This window comes from Astatotilapia calliptera, chromosome 19 (assembly GCF_964374335.1).
Source record: "Astatotilapia calliptera chromosome 19, fAstCal68.1, whole genome shotgun sequence".
In the NCBI taxonomy this organism is placed as follows: domain Eukaryota; kingdom Metazoa; phylum Chordata; class Actinopteri; order Cichliformes; family Cichlidae; genus Astatotilapia; species Astatotilapia calliptera.
In genome coordinates, this window is record NC_137440.1 from 12,006,135 (window position 1) to 12,022,558 (window position 16,424).

The 16,424-nt window shown below is 45.4% G+C and overlaps 1 protein-coding gene and 1 long non-coding RNA gene across 4 annotated transcripts in view; one reads left to right on the plus strand and one right to left on the minus strand.

Annotated features, from left to right (window-relative positions):
- The window catches only part of col12a1a (collagen, type XII, alpha 1a), a 50,380-nt gene that overhangs the window by 28,546 nt on the left and 5,410 nt on the right, over nucleotides 1-16,424 (minus strand). For all 3 annotated transcript variants that reach the window (XM_026153104.2, XM_026153101.2, XM_026153105.2), the window contains exons 4-17: nucleotides 16,266-16,409; nucleotides 15,750-15,803; nucleotides 14,402-14,665; nucleotides 14,148-14,312; nucleotides 13,747-13,920; nucleotides 13,353-13,643; nucleotides 12,650-13,252; nucleotides 11,910-12,188; nucleotides 11,554-11,829; nucleotides 11,191-11,463; nucleotides 6,688-6,957; nucleotides 1,584-1,850; nucleotides 1,276-1,468; nucleotides 1,043-1,167 (exon numbers count right to left, since the gene is read on the minus strand). In XM_026153104.2, coding sequence (XP_026008889.2) covers nucleotides 1,043-1,167; nucleotides 1,276-1,468; nucleotides 1,584-1,850; nucleotides 6,688-6,957; nucleotides 11,191-11,463; nucleotides 11,554-11,829; nucleotides 11,910-12,188; nucleotides 12,650-13,252; nucleotides 13,353-13,643; nucleotides 13,747-13,920; nucleotides 14,148-14,312; nucleotides 14,402-14,665; nucleotides 15,750-15,803; nucleotides 16,266-16,409 — 3,378 coding nt within the window. The remainder of the gene's footprint in view (nucleotides 1-1,042; nucleotides 1,168-1,275; nucleotides 1,469-1,583; nucleotides 1,851-6,687; nucleotides 6,958-11,190; nucleotides 11,464-11,553; nucleotides 11,830-11,909; nucleotides 12,189-12,649; nucleotides 13,253-13,352; nucleotides 13,644-13,746; nucleotides 13,921-14,147; nucleotides 14,313-14,401; nucleotides 14,666-15,749; nucleotides 15,804-16,265; nucleotides 16,410-16,424) is intronic.
- On the plus strand, nucleotides 549-9,633 carry LOC145422460 (uncharacterized). Its single transcript, XR_013903744.1, has 3 exons — nucleotides 549-788; nucleotides 9,231-9,297; nucleotides 9,426-9,633. It is a non-coding gene; the product is annotated as an uncharacterized LOC145422460 (long non-coding RNA).

The window sequence follows — 16,424 nt, forward strand, 5'->3', positions numbered from 1 at the left end:
CAGGTGGTATAATTATGATCTTCTTCACTCGGCAGCATGTGGAGGCAGTAATTCTTTCAGTCGTTTTCCCATCCACGGGGTACTCCCAGGAGAATGTGCCCTTTATATTAAAGGCCTCCGCTGAGGAGATTATTGTGCCCTGCAGAGCAGCGAGGAAACATTCACATCCTGTTTTCCAAACACCTGTGTGATGAAAAGGAAGTCATCCGATCCTTTGTACCTAAAAGAGAACTGCAGATGTCGCACTAACTGCTGTTGTCTGCAACTGAAAACAGGTTACATGATTTTACACATTAGAAGTACACACAACATCTCCAATCTGTGGGCAAAAAGCCCAAGAAGTGGTATGTGGAGGTAAAATATGATTTTCTAAAGTCATTTGAAATAGTTTGTAACAATAAAGATCCAGGAATAAGTGCCTTTAATGTGCAGACACTTACTCGGTAGATGTACAAGGAAACGCTGATTATGTCACCTCACCGAGTCTACATCTGCCTCCTTTTTAGGAGAGGGCTTGCAGCTAACTGGTCACGCTGACCTTTCCTCGCAGCAAACACAACTTCTTTCCTCGTCTCACACTTGCTGCCTGCCACGCTCTGACTCACTGGATAGTAAAACGTTTCATAAGTGCAAACAGATTATACACGCACGGCTCGTATCTCCGCTGGCTGGACTGGAAATAAAGAGCGGAAGCCCAAAGTGACACGGCGAAGAAAGCAGGGAAAGGGCAGGCAGATGGAGTTGCCATTACATCTGTTATTTCGTGAGACAATTCGCTTTAAAGAAAGGTATTCAGCTTTTATGTGGCTTGGATTTACAGAGGGGTTTTTCCCCAAACAAAAATGTAATATGTGACACACTCTCCGATGTTTGACAGAGAAACAAAACATACTGGAGACACTGACTTAAACAGGACGACAGATACAGTAACAGAATGACTAAGACGTTTTCATTTGTTTTTGCATAGAACGTGCTCTGCGCCTTCTCTTATTCTTACAATGACCGTGTGCAATGTACATCACATATATGTGGGTAATATTACTTGGCTTGTCAAAATTTGGAGGATCAGGTGCGTCAGAGTAGGTGGTGTACTCCTCTCCAGCCAACGGCATGCTCTCCCCTCCTTCAAACATACCGAACACACTCACTGTGTATTTGGTACCAGCTCTGTCAACCCAAAAAACAACTTTCATTACAAAATATGCAGGAGAACATAGTCCAAAGTCCAAACGAGTCTGATAATAAACCGTAAAAACACGAAAAAGTGGGACAAACCTGAGTTCTTCCAGCACCACAGTGTTATCATAGGGACCAACCAGAAGTTGCCCCAGGTCGATGTCATCCTCCACTGGGTGGTAAGTGACTTTGTAGCCCCTAACGTCACCGGGAGCGTGGTCCCAGGTTACACGGAAACTGGTCTTGGTGGGCTCTGAAGTCTGGAGGTTCCTCGGGCCTTTGTAAGGTGTTACTGGAGGGGAAGGAATACACAGACTGATCGGGGCAGATGTGGAGGGTCTTTAACGACTTTATAATAGCCTGGATTTACAGTGTCATGATGTGTAGTGAACAGCGGGCCAACCTACATGTAGTTCCTTCCCCTTGCCTTGCTTTGCCTTCTCCGGAGCGATAAACGGGCACCACAGTGATGTCATAAGTGGTGAGAGGGGTAAGGCGTCTCAGCACAGTGGTGGTAGTGCCACCGGGCACTTTGGCCGCCAGCTGGCGCCCTCCTGCCTGTGGTTTGTAAGTGACGCGGTAGTTGACGACGTTTCCAGGTGCCGGCTGCCATGTCACCTTCATGGACTTCTCCGTCTCCTCTGAGACGACGATCGATCTGCCAGCAGCTGAAACTGCAACGAAGGAACAAATATCAGAGAGAAACGATGGATAGATGGCCCCGGGGGAATAAAATCACCAAGGCTTTCCTGCTGCTAAGGAAACGGCGCAGTCAGCTACCTCGCAGTAGCTTTCATCGGCTCATTTTCCACGCGTCTGAATACAAACCTACTCACTTTAAACAGATGCAAAGTTACATGATTGATTGTGTTTAATAGGTGGTTTTGGGCGCCAAACTTTGATGTCTTGCCGTGACATCTTGAGGAAATTCTTTGTGTGTCTGTTGAGTGCTTCTTACTTTCCCTGCAGGAAGGGCAAGTGTGGGCAAGTGTGAATTCTGACCACGCTCATTCGCGTGGTCACGTGGAAGCAAGATGGCGCCGGTGTGCATGGCTGACCGTCTCCGACCACGTCTTCGCCTTGGCGTTGTACTTCTCGTTGTTTTATCTTTGGTTTTATGTTCTCTAGGTGATTGTACACTAATAACTTATGACAGAGACACGCTCCTGAATCTTCGGTTTTCCTGTTCTCAACGACCTGACTGCCTTGGGACCGTCGGTGCCGCTATCCCCCTGATGCCTGTCTCCCCTACCTATGTGACCTATCCTCCTCTTCCCATGCTCCGTAGGAAACGCCTCAGGAAACGGGGTAGGAGGAGCGGCGTCCGTGTCCGCGTTAAGGCTTATATCAGAGCCATGGCTATGGACTTCCCTTCTACAAGCCGTGAGCTATCCTGTTTCTTCCACTATCTCAGCAGCCACTCTGCGGCTAGATTGCTAACCCACCGTTGGATTTGCTCCGTCGGCCTTCAAACCTACCCTGCTCGCCCAGTGGCTTACCACTCTGCCCGATTTTGGATAACACCGCCTGGCCGCGGTGTTCAACATAACAACCTTTGCTCCTTGCGACGGGCTACTACAAAGGTCCTGGCCCCCCGGATTCGGTTGGCCTTATTTAATGTCAGGTCTCTTTCAAATAAGGCCTTCCTCCTAAATGACTTTTTTCTCACCTCGGGACTGGATGTCCTATTTCTAACGGAGACCTGGACTTCTCCGGGTGAGTTCATCCCCTTCTCTGAGCTTCTGCCTCCTGACTCTGCCTTCTTTAGCTCACCTAGGCTAACTGGTAGAGGTGGTGGCTTAGCCTCGGTTTTCAATAATAAACATGATGCACGGCTGCTATCCTCTCCAACCTATTCCAGTTTTGAAGTTCAGCTATTGGAACTGACGGGCTCTCGGACCACTTTGTGTGTCGTGGTCTATCGTCCGCCTAAATATCATAAGATGTTTATCTCTGAATTTGCTGATTTTTTGGGATCCGTTCTTTTTAAATATGATTCTGTTATTGTTTCTGGAGATTTTAACATTCATGTCTGCTGTATGAATGACCAATTGGCTAAAGACTTTCTTGTGCTGACTGATTCTTTTAATCTTATTCAGTGGGTGAATGAGCCTACCCATGTTCAAGGCCACACCCTTGATTTGGTTTTTTCATTCAATGTGGACATTTGCATTAAGGAAATCAGGAATACTGGTCTCTCTGATCATTCCCCGGTCATCTTCGATGTAGACCTGGGTGATACTGGACAATACCTAAACTCTCCTCTTTATCCTACGCGCACTATTAATGCCAATACTGTGGTCAACTTTATTACGTCTTTTGTTAACTCCCCATTTAGTATGCTGGATTGTTCTTCCCCACACACACTTGAGAACTCTACTAATACTCTTTTTACCACCTGTTCCTCGATTCTTAACATTGTTGCACCCATCGAAATGAAACGCCCTAGAACTTTCTCACAATGCTGGTTAAATGATTCTGTTCGTGCCCTACGACGTATATGTCGGCGTGATGAGAGGAAGTGGAGGAGTGATAGATTTCAGTCTTCTTATGATATTTTACGTATTAGCCGCTCGAAGTTCCAAACTGCTGCCAGAACGGCTAAAGCGGCTTTTCTCTCTAAAATTATTACCACTAATGGTGATAATCCACGAATTCTATTTAAAATTTTTAACTCTGTGGTGAACCCCCGTCTCTCTATGCCACTGCTGTCTTCCCCGGGTCTTTGTGGAAAATTCTCAAACTATTTTTTAGATAAAGTTTTATCCCTTAGATCTACTCTTCCTCTGGTGACTGATTGTATGTCTACTCCTGATTGTTCGGCCACTTTTTATCAATTTGAACCCGTTTCTCTCTCCACTCTGAAGCGTCTAATTGATAAATTGAACAATACTAACTGTGTACATGATGCTCTCCCATCCCGTATTGTTAAGGATTGTTTCAGTGTAATTGGACCTTGTTTATTGTCCATATTGAACTTCTCCTTGCTTTCTGGCTATGTACCTTCAGCTCTCAAGCATGCCATAATCCAACCTGTTCTAAAAAAAAGGAACCTTGAGCTTAGTGATTTTGCCAATTTTAGGCCAATTTCTAAGCTTCCCTTTCTGGCTAAAATACTTGAGAAGGTGGTTCTGCTCCAACTGCAGACCTACCTTGATGAGAATAATATAAATGATAAATTTCAATCGGCCTTCAAACAACATCACAGCACAGAATCAGCATTGCTTCGTGTTTTCAATGATCTCCTACTAATGGCTGACAACGGACGCCCCTCAGTCTTAGTGCTTTTGGATCTATCATCGGCATTTGACATGGTTGACCATAATATCTTATTAGCGAGACTTGAGCACACTGTAGGCATCAAGGGCGCTGCCCTGGATTGGTTTAAATCCTATCTCTCCAATCGGCTCTCTACGGTACATCTGGCTACATCCTCTTCCTCGGCTGTACCTGTTTGCTGTGGTGTCCCCCAGGGATCTGTGCTGGGCCCTACCCTTTTCTCATTATACTTGCTTCCTTTAAGTGCCATCTTTGAGAAATACCATATTGCTTATCACTATTATGCAGATGATATCCAGCTCTATTTTGAGCTAAACGACGATCTTGCTCTGTCTCTGAATAGCCTCCGAGAATGCATGTCTGAGGCCAAGAAGTGGTTGTTGTCGAATTCTCTTATCCTTAATGAGAAGAAAACCGAGATTATGATTTTTGGTAGTAATGCCCTTCGTGCCAAACTCCGGGATGCCTTTGGTTTTCTTAGTTGTTCTCTCTCTGATACTGTCAGGAATCTGGGTGTCTTATTTGACAGCTCCTTTTCACTTGACAAACAAGTGTCTGCTGTTGTCAGATCTAGTTTTTACCAGCTTCGTCTTATCTCTAAGGCTAGGCGCTATATCCCGCATAAAGATCTCGAAAAGCTCATCCACGCCTTTGTAACGTCGAGGCTAGACTATTGTAATTCACTTTATTGTGGTCTCCACTCTTCCCTTTTACAGAGATTACAGACAGTTCAGAATGCTGCAGCTCGCATTCTAACTAAAACCAGCAAGTTTGCCCACATTACTCCTGTCCTTGCCGATCTGCACTGGTTGCCTGTCAAATATCGTATTCAATTTAAAATTTTGTTGTTTACTTTTAAAATTACTAACAACACTGCACCCAGCTACCTTAAGGACCTTTTAAACCCTTATGCTCCTGCTAGGGCTTTAAGGTCATCGTCACAGTTACTGCTGGCTCAGCCCAGATCTCGATCGTTTGCTCTTGTTGCACCTGTGCTGTGGAACAATCTCCCGATTGGCATCCGGGCATCTGATTCTATTCATTCTTTTAAATCACAGCTTAAAACATATCTTTTTAAACTTGCCTTCTCCACCTTTTAATTGCTGGTTTGTTTGTTTGTTTGTTTGGTTGCTGTGACCTATTGACCTCTTGTATTAATTCCCTCCTATCTTTCTATTGGTGTCTTTTATTATGGTGGTACAGCTTTTATCTTGCTATTACCCATGTGCTGTAGTCATTCTTATTGGTAGCTTTTATCTATGAACATAACTCGTTATTTTTATTTATCCGTTATCAATGTTTGAACCTTTTATTGTTTTATGTAAAGCACTTTGGTATGCCCAAGGCTTTTAAATGTGCTCTATAAATAAAGATTGTTGTTGTTGTTGTTGAATTGTCAGAGGATTTGAAATGGGCTGAGGAAAATATTCAGAGCCCTCTGCATCGGTGGGAGCACGTTTATTAATGGAAAAGGGAAGCACATCCAAGTTAGCTGCGTGTCGCTTCGGCCCAGGGAGGTTCTAGATAGGATGGTTGTATTTGGTGGGTATGCCCCCTCTCCTGCTTGCCAGAATCAATAAACAATAATAGTGTTTGGAAATCTTTTTCCTTGAAATCTTTTTTACTAACTCTTGAACTAAAATCCTCCCAACTGGTGCAAGTTTCTGCACAATATGCATGAGTGAGGCCTATCTGCTCTGGATCTCCCATGAAAATTCGTGCAGGTGTCCTGGACATGACATCACCTCTGCACACATATATAACATACATGCACAGCCTCGAAGACGTGCGTGTGAAGTCTCCAGATTCGTTACTGCTCAGGCGAATGGCATCAGCTATGACGTTATCTCTGAGCTCAACAGAATGAACTGAGCAGTAAGCGCTGATGACAGCTCCCTTTTTCTACAGCTTACAAAATACCACTTTCAACACTATTTTTTCCTGGACCACTTTTAAGCCTGCGTCACTGACCCAGAAAGCTCAGTGATGATGCTCCTGGACCGTATTTGGAGTTTAACAGATGCAAGAAGCCCTAAGGCTTTGTTTGTGTTTTAGGTGGGGGGAAATATCTGAAGGTCCCTTTGTGTCTTCTGTGGTTTTATGGCTGTACGGTGACATCACACATACTTAGCTTCACACTTTCTAGGCATGACCGAGATGAAGTCTTCAGACTTCACACAGAAAGCCTATGAAGAAAGCGAAACAGACCAAGAAAAAAGAAGAGTAACTTACCATCTGTGGTTTCTTCTCCAACCAATGCCTGGCCCGTTCCATGGCCGTAGACGGCAAACACAGACACCTCGTAGCGTGTCTCTGGGGTGAGACCCTGCAAAACTGTGGTGGTGCTGCTTCCTGGTATTACTGCTTCCCCAGACTCCGTAGTGAACAGAGACTTGTACGTGACCCTGTACTGACGAACGTTACCCGGGGCCGCGGTCCAAGACACGGCAAAACTGGTGTCTGTGACGTCACTGGTCACCAAGTCTCTGGGTGAGCCGAGCTCTGGGGGATGGATTCAAAGGCAGAAGTAGATCAGACATAGAAGTTTGTTTTGAGTTGGTTCAGTACTTTATATTTGGGCTGAGATGCTGTTAGTACTGCTAATGCAGACATATAAAGATCTGACGAAAGGGACGGAATGAACAATGGCGGTGATAAACCACCAGACATCACTCATCTGTCTCCACCTTAACCCCTGAGGATGTGTTTGAGCACCCACAGTTTTCTCCCTTCATAATAAGAGACGGTTGGAAAAACTTCTGCAGAACTAATCACATATCCTCAGCACCTCTCCTGACAGCTCTTTAATTTTCCATTGAAGCAGAGGAAACCCGATCCAGAAATGTGCGCTCGCTACAATTGCAGATGCTGTGCTCGCCGTTTTTCTCCTTCACTCTCTTTTCCTAGGAGACTGTCATGAGAGGAGAAAGCTGCAGAAAAGGCAGGGAAGGGAACTTTGCGGTGGCGTCTCGCAACGCACGGCCAGCGCACGCCTGGCTGAGAGGGACGCTCGTGTTGAGACGGCTCTTCAATCTGGCCGCCATATAGAGGAGCTGGATATCTCACAGGAGGATGAGGATGAGCTGCCACGCACAGCCTCCCACACAACCTCCGGGATCCTGATCCTCATTCAAACACCTAACCCACTGCGGGCGAGCAGAGCAGAGCTGACCAGCTGGGTGGTCCCACTCAAACCTCATCTATCAAACCTCACCAAATGAGATTTAATAAAAGCAAAAATGCAGTTGAAAAGAATGTAATGGAACAGAAAAGTCCTATAAATGAAATGCATGATGATTTCAGGCCCTGCGACTTATCCAGTCTGGCTGAATTGGAAAGCGAACGGAAGTAACGGCACCGGGCGTGCCTGCCAAGCAGAAATCTGCACCTTGAGAGCAAAGAGAGGAGGCACTTGTCAAGCGCAACGGCCACGGCCACAAATTAATGAAGAGTTCCAGATTTATGGATACCATGAAAACAGCGTGGACCGCTCATAAATACCCAGATTGTTCCATCAAAAGAATTATCTTTGCCAAGCAGATGAACTTGACTGACTTTACCGGCTGTACGTGAACCAACGGTGGAAAAAAAAAAAAAAAAAAATCACAACATAATGGTTTCTGCAGACAGCGGCTCACTTTTCATCAGCACTTGCAGACAAGCTATAGAGAAGGGGAAACACATGCTCCAGTCCAAGCAAAACCTCTACAGCAATGCAAAAAAACAAGTTTCACTTCTTTTCTGCACAGTTTGTAGTTCAGTGCTTGGTTACAAAACACATGTTTAGATCTTGTTGCATTGTTTACAGTGCCACCTATCAAAATAGAACAATTATAGCCGCCTCTATATAACACCCCACCCGCCTCCTGAGCATCCTACCCTTCAAGGCGAGGAACTCTCAAATTAAGATCTGGAACGAGGGTGGCTCACAAAATAACAGTAAGGCCTCACCCATGTCTAGAAAACCGCATATGACACAACAGAAGATCATCTGAGAGATTTCCTGCAGGGCATGTGCCGACATAACCTTCACATCTGCAGCCAACGACGTCTAAAGCTCGAAAATATAAATGACTGCAGACGGCACTTGAAAGAAATCAGTCGTGCCAGCAGGCAAGAGAAATTCAGGGGAAACACGACTAACCTGCCAGCACTGTCCTAATCGTTTTACGCAGCTACATAGACTCAGGTGGGTCACTGTATATATTACCTGACTAGACTGAGCACGCTTGCTTTCTCTGCAAACTCCTTCAAAATCACATCGGGAAATACATTGTGCCATCTCAGCACTGGCAGCCAGGTTCAAGCTTCCTTCGCTTTATTGCTCTTGGTCAGCTAAGACGTACACGTGGGCCACGAAGATCAAGCCTTCAGTGTCTGTCAGCCAGGGTTGCCTGTCCCTAGTCTTTTTACCTCAAAGGACCTTTTACAGTGGTAGAAAAAAATATGTGGCACGCCAAAGAGTCTGGCACTGCACAAAATTCATTAAAGGGATAGGTTAGAGGAAACCGAGCCAAAGTGCTACAACCTCACCTGGTGCCGAGCTTTTGTGCAAGTCAAAGCTCGAAAGTCCTTCATGGCATAAACACATCAGAGGTGTCATGCAGGTAGTTAAGCATTTGATAAATGAGGGGTTGAACGTTTGACCTCTTAGGGAAGAAACAGCCCTTTATCCCACCAGGTCACCCTGAGGCATTGTGGTTCACATTTTCAAGTACCCTGTTTTCCCTCTGCCTTTCTCTCTGCCCCTGCCTGTCCTTTGCCCCACCCTGGAGGAAGATGAACAGACGGCTCTCCCTGAGACGAGACAGACAGCTCACCCAGCTTTCAGGGTCCTCTTAGGTAACATCTTCCACATGCCGACTAACACTCCCACTCCTTAAGTAAATAGTTAGTGTATAATATCCACATTTAACACATTGATGTAAGCATTCTGTGTCACACCTTCTCTCTGCTCCCACTCGTTTCAGGATGATTTAATTCTGCTCTGCTCAAGGCTTCTGTATTGTCTACCATCCTCTGTTGGCCGTGAGAGAGGCCTTTGTGCGAGCCACTTTCTTCCAGTTCTTGCCTACATGGACTTCACAGAGTGGGTCACTCAAAAAGAGTGGCACACAATGAGATCAGTGTTTAGGCATGCTGATATCATGACAGCTTAATAAAAAATGCCTAAACAGAGTGCTTTGTCATGGAGCTTTTTCCTGTGGGGGTGTGGGGCTGACTGCACAGATTTGACTGGGCTCTCCGGTCAGTGTGGGAACAGCAAGAAATAAAGACGAGACCACTTTTCATCCACATTTTTATGGTCACCGAAATTTACACAAAAATGCTTTGTTGAAGTTGTAAATTCAAGACGGAAATTTAGTTAATTTTTTGCACTCGAGTCTTCTTATTCAACCTGCACTGGGAAGCCTATTAAAAGCAGATATATCCAGCACGCAGGACCTCGCCAGTGGTTTCAATGTAACAACATAATTGTAAAGACCAAGAAATGTACTCTTTAATATGTCCAAGGGCTTAAATTGCTTTCAGAGAAGACTCTGATTCAAATGAGGCACAACTTAGATGTGATGAAAAACAGCCACCGTGCCATTTTCGTCTTGGCACTCGACAAGATGAAGAAAACACAGTCCCACTTTTTCTATTACTGCAAAATTCATTCTCTGATCTTTAACTACCCAAAAAGGACTCATAAGTGAAATCGGCCAAGTCTACTTTCTTTTTTTCCCTTTTATTAACAGTTTGGCCAAAACAACAGCAGACTTTATCTCTTCACACATTATTGAGATTCAAATTATTGTCCGTTTAAACCACAATTTGGGCCAGAACAGCTAGCTCCCCAATAAAACTGAATGCACAACTAATAAAATTCCTGATTTTATAAACAGAATTTGCAATCAGTAGCAATTACTGACAGAGAGACAGCCCCGCTGAGCGACTCTAACACAATCATTCGCGTGTCATAGAGATGCAAAGGTCTCAGCAGGTGAGCATATGCCTCTCAAAGTCAGTTCCAAGTCATTCCATAGGTTTACAAGCATTCCACACCCACTCATTTCCATCTTACTGCCTTCATGGGTGGCAAAGTCACCCCGAGCTAGGAGTCCAGCCCGTTCTCACTCCTGAGGCGTAATATGCTGATAATTTGTCAAGTCCTGAGGCGTTCCTGAGGAACACGAAAGGTGACCACCCGCGTTCTTATGCTACGCGCCAGGTTACGGATGAAATCCAGTAGAATGACACTCCCGCGGTATTCCAGCCCTAACCTTAACCCTAACCAGCACTTTAATGACGTTTTAAACAGATTTAAGTAAAACGAACATACATGTGTAGATTGATTCCAAACGGTTCTCATGTTTCCTCATTTTTCAGATCTCGTAACATAGAGACGTGTTGGGTGCTCGGAAGCGTAATATATCGATGATTTGTCACGTAGCGTGAAATATTACGCTTTAGGAGTGAGGACGTGTCGGGGAGTCTGTGGTAAAAGAACGCTTACACATTCCATATTTTTCACACCAACCTTCCAAACTACTACACAACTTTCACTTTATTGGTGCAGGGACCTTTAGAGGACAGGAAACAAGTTCCCAAATGCGTGTAGTTTCACAATAGGGGGCCTGTTAAGCTGGAAATACTAAGCACATCTACAAAGCATGCTGCAAACACTGGAAATAAACATGATCCGACTGTGCTTCAAAGGCTTTAAAGTACCAATATGGCAGCGTCTCTTACCTTCTAAGGTGGTTCCGGTGCCCAGGAGAGGATCGCCCAAACCAGAAGAATAGCGAGCGCTGACAAACAGCTCATACTCAGTGGCTGGCTGGAGGTTCTTCAGTACAGCCTGGGTGGTGTCTCCTTTGACAGAGATCTCCTTCCTCTCACCTCCCTCAGCAGGTTTGAAGGCAATGCGGTATTGAAGAACATTGCCAGGAGCAGACCTCCACGCCAGTTTCATCGTAGATATTGTTTCATCGAAGACACGCAGGTCACGGGGAGAGCCGCGGACTGAAAACAGATCAAAATGCATCATTTCTCAAAATTCACATTTCTCAAAACTTCAGTTTGACAATAGTGTCAGCAGTTGTCCTCGCTCACCCTCCTTGGTGGTTCCATCCACCTGCATCTCGCTTCCAAGGCCGGATGCGTACTCAGCAGACACAGACACACGGTAGGTAGTGATGGGGAAGAGCTCCTGGAGGACTATGGTGGTCTCTGGGCCAAGGGTCTGAGCCTCCAGTATCTCTCCTGTGCCGCTCAGCGGGACGTAGGACAGGCGGTATCTGATCACTGAACCCGGCGCGGCTTGCCACGACACCTTGAAACTGTTGGTTGTTTCTTCTGTCACTCGTAGATTTCTTACAGCTCCTTGTTCTGAGAAGAAAAACGCAACTCTTAGATGCTCAGTGTTTTTATTTTGATTACATTCTGTTAAATTCAGGTAAATCTCTTACCTTCGAGAGTTGTCTCTTCACCCGTCAAAGGGAAACTGTCTCCTTTATCATACTGAGCAAAGACATTGACTTCATAGGTGGTGAGGGGATAAAGATGGGGAAGGACAGCTGTGTTGGTATCGCCGGGCAAAGCCAGGGAAATGTAGTCTCCGGTGACATCTTCCGCCTTGCGGAAACGTAGCAGGTAAGACAAGACATTGGCAAGAGGAGGTACCCAGGTGGCACGGAAGCTTCGGGAGGTAATTTCAGAAAAGCGCAAATCGCTCGGTGGAAGCAAACCTGAAAATCAAAGAGGTAGTCAGGTAGTTAGAGCCTCACCTGCACGTGACTTTTATAAAGCTACTGTAGTTTAACAAATATGGATTTCAAAAGTTGAGATCTTGAAGCACTGGACAGCACACTGGCTGATTGTCGAGTGTTTTGGGCTGCAGCTCTCGGTATCACTCGAGCTCATTCAAGAGGCACGTCCGTGGTTTTTGTGGTATGTTTATTGGCAACTCTGATGAAATGATTCAATTTTGCCATGTCTGACAGCAATTTACAAAATATGTTTCTCTGTTTAGCTTTTCCATGACTGCTCTGGCTATTTGCCACTACGTCAGCGGCTAAAAATGCAGTCACATTTCAGGGTCTAATATCCTGTGGACCAGTGTGAAGGTGCTAACACATGGAAACCATCAGAAAGAGAAGTAAATCTGAGCTCCAGATCATAGTAAAGGAGTTGATCTTCTTCTACTTACTTCTCTTTTTGATGTTGAGCAGCTCCTGTTCAATCCTCAGACAGATGGACTGAGTCAGCTCCTTAGAGATCCTCTGAAAAGCGTCAAAGTCCTCCACCTCATACACATGGGTGTCAGCCGGTGGATTAGCGATGGCCTCCAGCTCTGATCTCACCGCATCCTTCACGCCAACAGCAAATATTTCCACATCAATATTCCTCAGTTTGGTGGCCGCATCCCTAAAAGAGTCTGACGACTTTCCGTCTGTGATCAGGACCATGACGCGGGGGATGTTCTGTCTCGCTCCACGAGCTGGGACGAAGATCTTCTCCCTGACGTAAGTCATGGCCCTGCCGGTGTTAGTGGAACCGCCGCGGTAGGGGAAGGTGCGCACAGCTCTGACGACAGCGTTAATGTCATGGTGAGTGTTGAGGGCAAACTCGGTGTATGTGTCGCGACTGTACTGGACCAAGCTAATCTGGATTTTGTTTGGTCCGATGTCAAAGGAGTTGACCAGAACCTCCAGGAAGGCACGGACTTTTGCAAAGTTTTGTAATCCGATACTGTACGAGCCATCGACCAGCAGGACTACATCGGCCTGCACATCCACTCCCAGTGAGCACTCTTGAAAAAGACAGGAAACCAAGTCACATGACTGCCTGTGATTCATTCACGAGTACATCAAACTTAAAAGCTGACCACACATGACAGCAAACCACCTCACCTGTTGACACCTTGACAGGCTGCGTCTTCTCCAGTTCAACGATGGGTTCACTGGGAGTCAGACCTTTGAGTGCGTACAGGCTGATTTCATACTCGGTCTCGGGGGAAAGGTCACGGACGTTGACGGATGTCTGTCCAGCCCCAATGTACAGCTCTTGGCGTTTCATGCCGGGCAGCATGGGATTGAGGGTTAGCTTGTAGCCCGTGATATCACCCAGAGACGGGGCCCACGTCACCCTCATTGACTTGGATGAAACTTCTGTGACCTCCAAGTTGGAGGCTGGCTCCACCACTGTGGGAGGCATCAAAGTAAACAAGATGCTGCACATCAGTATACTGTAACAGCATTTTAGATGAATCCTGCATGGGCATGTATTAAATATCACTTGACTCACTCTCCTCTCCGCTGACCAGAATGTTCAGCTGCTCGTCAACACCGGAGCACACTTGTGTTATGATCTCTTTCTGGACCTCCTGGATCATGTCAAAGTTGGGCACATTGTACACGTGTTTGCTGTGAGGCGTGGAGGCTATTTCCCTGAGCTCATCCTCATCTGCTCCTTTGATACCTGTGAAGGAAAAACAGTAACTCATGTGTTAGGACTGTCTGCTTTACAGATGTGATTTAGGGCATTGCTTATGTTAGGCAATACAACAGTTTGACTTTTACTGGGGCAAAACTGCATCTTAAAACGAGCCATCGATGGAAAATCAAATGGTTTCTGAGAACAGGCAGACTTTCACATGGGAAAGCACAAATCAGAAAGGAAAAAAAACACTGAATAATAAACCATACCTAGGACAAATATTTCCACTCCAATGTTCCTAAGTCTTCTAGCATGCGCCTCCACTGGGTCTTGGGATTTTCCATCAGTGATGATCATGGCTACCTTTGGAAAAGCTTTCCTGGATCCAGCTGCCTCAGTGAAAATGTTTCTCACCAGGTACTCTATGGCATCGCCTTTAAAAAGAAGTTCATGTGTATTTTTAAGTCCTCGCTCGCAATCAGGTTAAAAAACGCGATTCAAAGCCTCCTGATAAACATCGTACCTGTCATGGTATTTCCTCCTTTATACGGAAGTGAGTTGATAGCTTGGAGCAGGTCTCCTCTCCTGGTGTAACGAGTGAGGGGGAACTCTGTACGAGTGTCTGAGCTGTACTGAACCACCGCCACACGGGTTTTGTCCTCGCCAATGTCAAAGGCCCCTGCCAGCGAGCCGATAAAGCTCCGGATGTGTTTGAAGTTTTCTCTTCCTACACTCCAAGAGCCGTCCACCAGGAAAACCAAGTCGGCTATCGCACTGACCGAACACTCTGAGGACAGACGGCGGACAGGAAAGACCGTCAATCAGGAGAACAGTCGATGAGAGAATGAATAAACACACTTTAACTGATTCGTATTAGGAATGGATTGGCTTTCAACTTTTGGTGAACGATGGGGTTAAAATCTCAGAAAGCAGAAAACTACATTCTTTACATCTCACGGTGATATTTTAAATCATGGCATTTCTTCTGTCCGTCTGAATAAAATAAAATCTTTGACAGGTAGTTGGACGACTGAGAGATGTGCATTCTTGCATCAAAGGAACTCTGAGCCATTGCCAAAAGTGGGCTGGTGCAGTTATTCCAGCAGACTGAGGCAAAAATGTGCCTTTGTAGACTAAATATTCAGCAGAAATTCCACTGGTAATATCTACTTTTAAACACTGAGATCCTCAAGCTTTTAAATCACAGATGCAACAGAACATTTAAGTTGAAATGCTAATTGGCAGGGCTTATGTGGATGGACTTTAATCCTCGCTCCCTGCACTCTCATTGACTCTAAATGCGATTCCTCCTGTCTCACATGAAACATTCAGAAAAAGGCATCTTCAGTCAAAATGCTCTGACTTAATGTTTCAGAGGATCTGCACTCATGGTTGCAGTTTCCAATCATCATATGAGGGAAAAGTGAGCACGTCTGCCCATCAGTCACCACGGACAGTTTGAATAAGCTGAGGAAAGTTTGCAATGGCGACGCTTGATCAAAGCTGAACTCGTACCTCAGACCTGCCTCCTGCTCCTTTCCCCTCCAAAATCGTTCTCCTTAAGGGTTGAAGCTGAGAGCTCAAGGGAGCTTTTCTCTTGCAGCTTCAAGCCTTCCTTTACTTTTTTTTCTTCCTAATTCTAACCAGGCTGCTGGTTAGAATTAAAGGAACCAATGTGCCTTTCCACTCGCTGCCAAAACCCTGTCTGTCTACCCAGTTAGAACCCAGTAAGATGCCTGACCAAATTATTCCATGGGAAAAATATTATGATGACAGTCAAAAAGGAAAAAATACATTTTAAAAGTTCGGAAAGCCCTGCGAAGGGTCGGGTGTGTTTGGATTTTGGCCGACACTGCAGTAAGCATACTCACTGATTGCATCTGCCTGTGGCCTCCTGACTCGTCCGCTGCTGTTACTGGACTGGACTGAAACACAGGAAACACTCGGTGAGTTAGCGCCGCACATTGAAGCCTCACTGTGTACTTTTTCACAGCGGAAAAAGGCAAGAAAATCAACACATCATAAAAGCAGCTCCGTACGCACACAAACGCTGCATTAACTACAAACAGCGAGCAATTCAAGAGTCGGTAAACAGATGTGATTTTTCCCTTTCCTAGATTTTTTATGGCTGGATGGAAATGCTATTACTTGACTTTTACTAGCATATTATATGATTAAATTCTCTCCGTGTTGCCGAGGGAGTAAATGCTTTGTATCAGTGAACATAATTCAGAGGTTTCAATAGCCAGCAAGGAAAAGTGATTTCCTGATGTCCTGAATTCACATCAGGACACAATAAGAACATTATAGAGCGTAAAAACATACACTTACTTTTTAAAAACCTGTTTTTCACTGAAAAATATGTTTATAAAGCATAATCAACTCACTGGTCAGTTGTCCAAAGATGGGGATGCTCTCCTCTGAGCCATAATAGGAGCTTATTGACACAGAGTAGTCCAAGTCAGGGGTCAGGTCAGTGAGCGATGTCATAGTGGCAGATGCATCTAGGGTAAAGTCTCTGGTCGGTTCATCTATGAGGAGCAAAG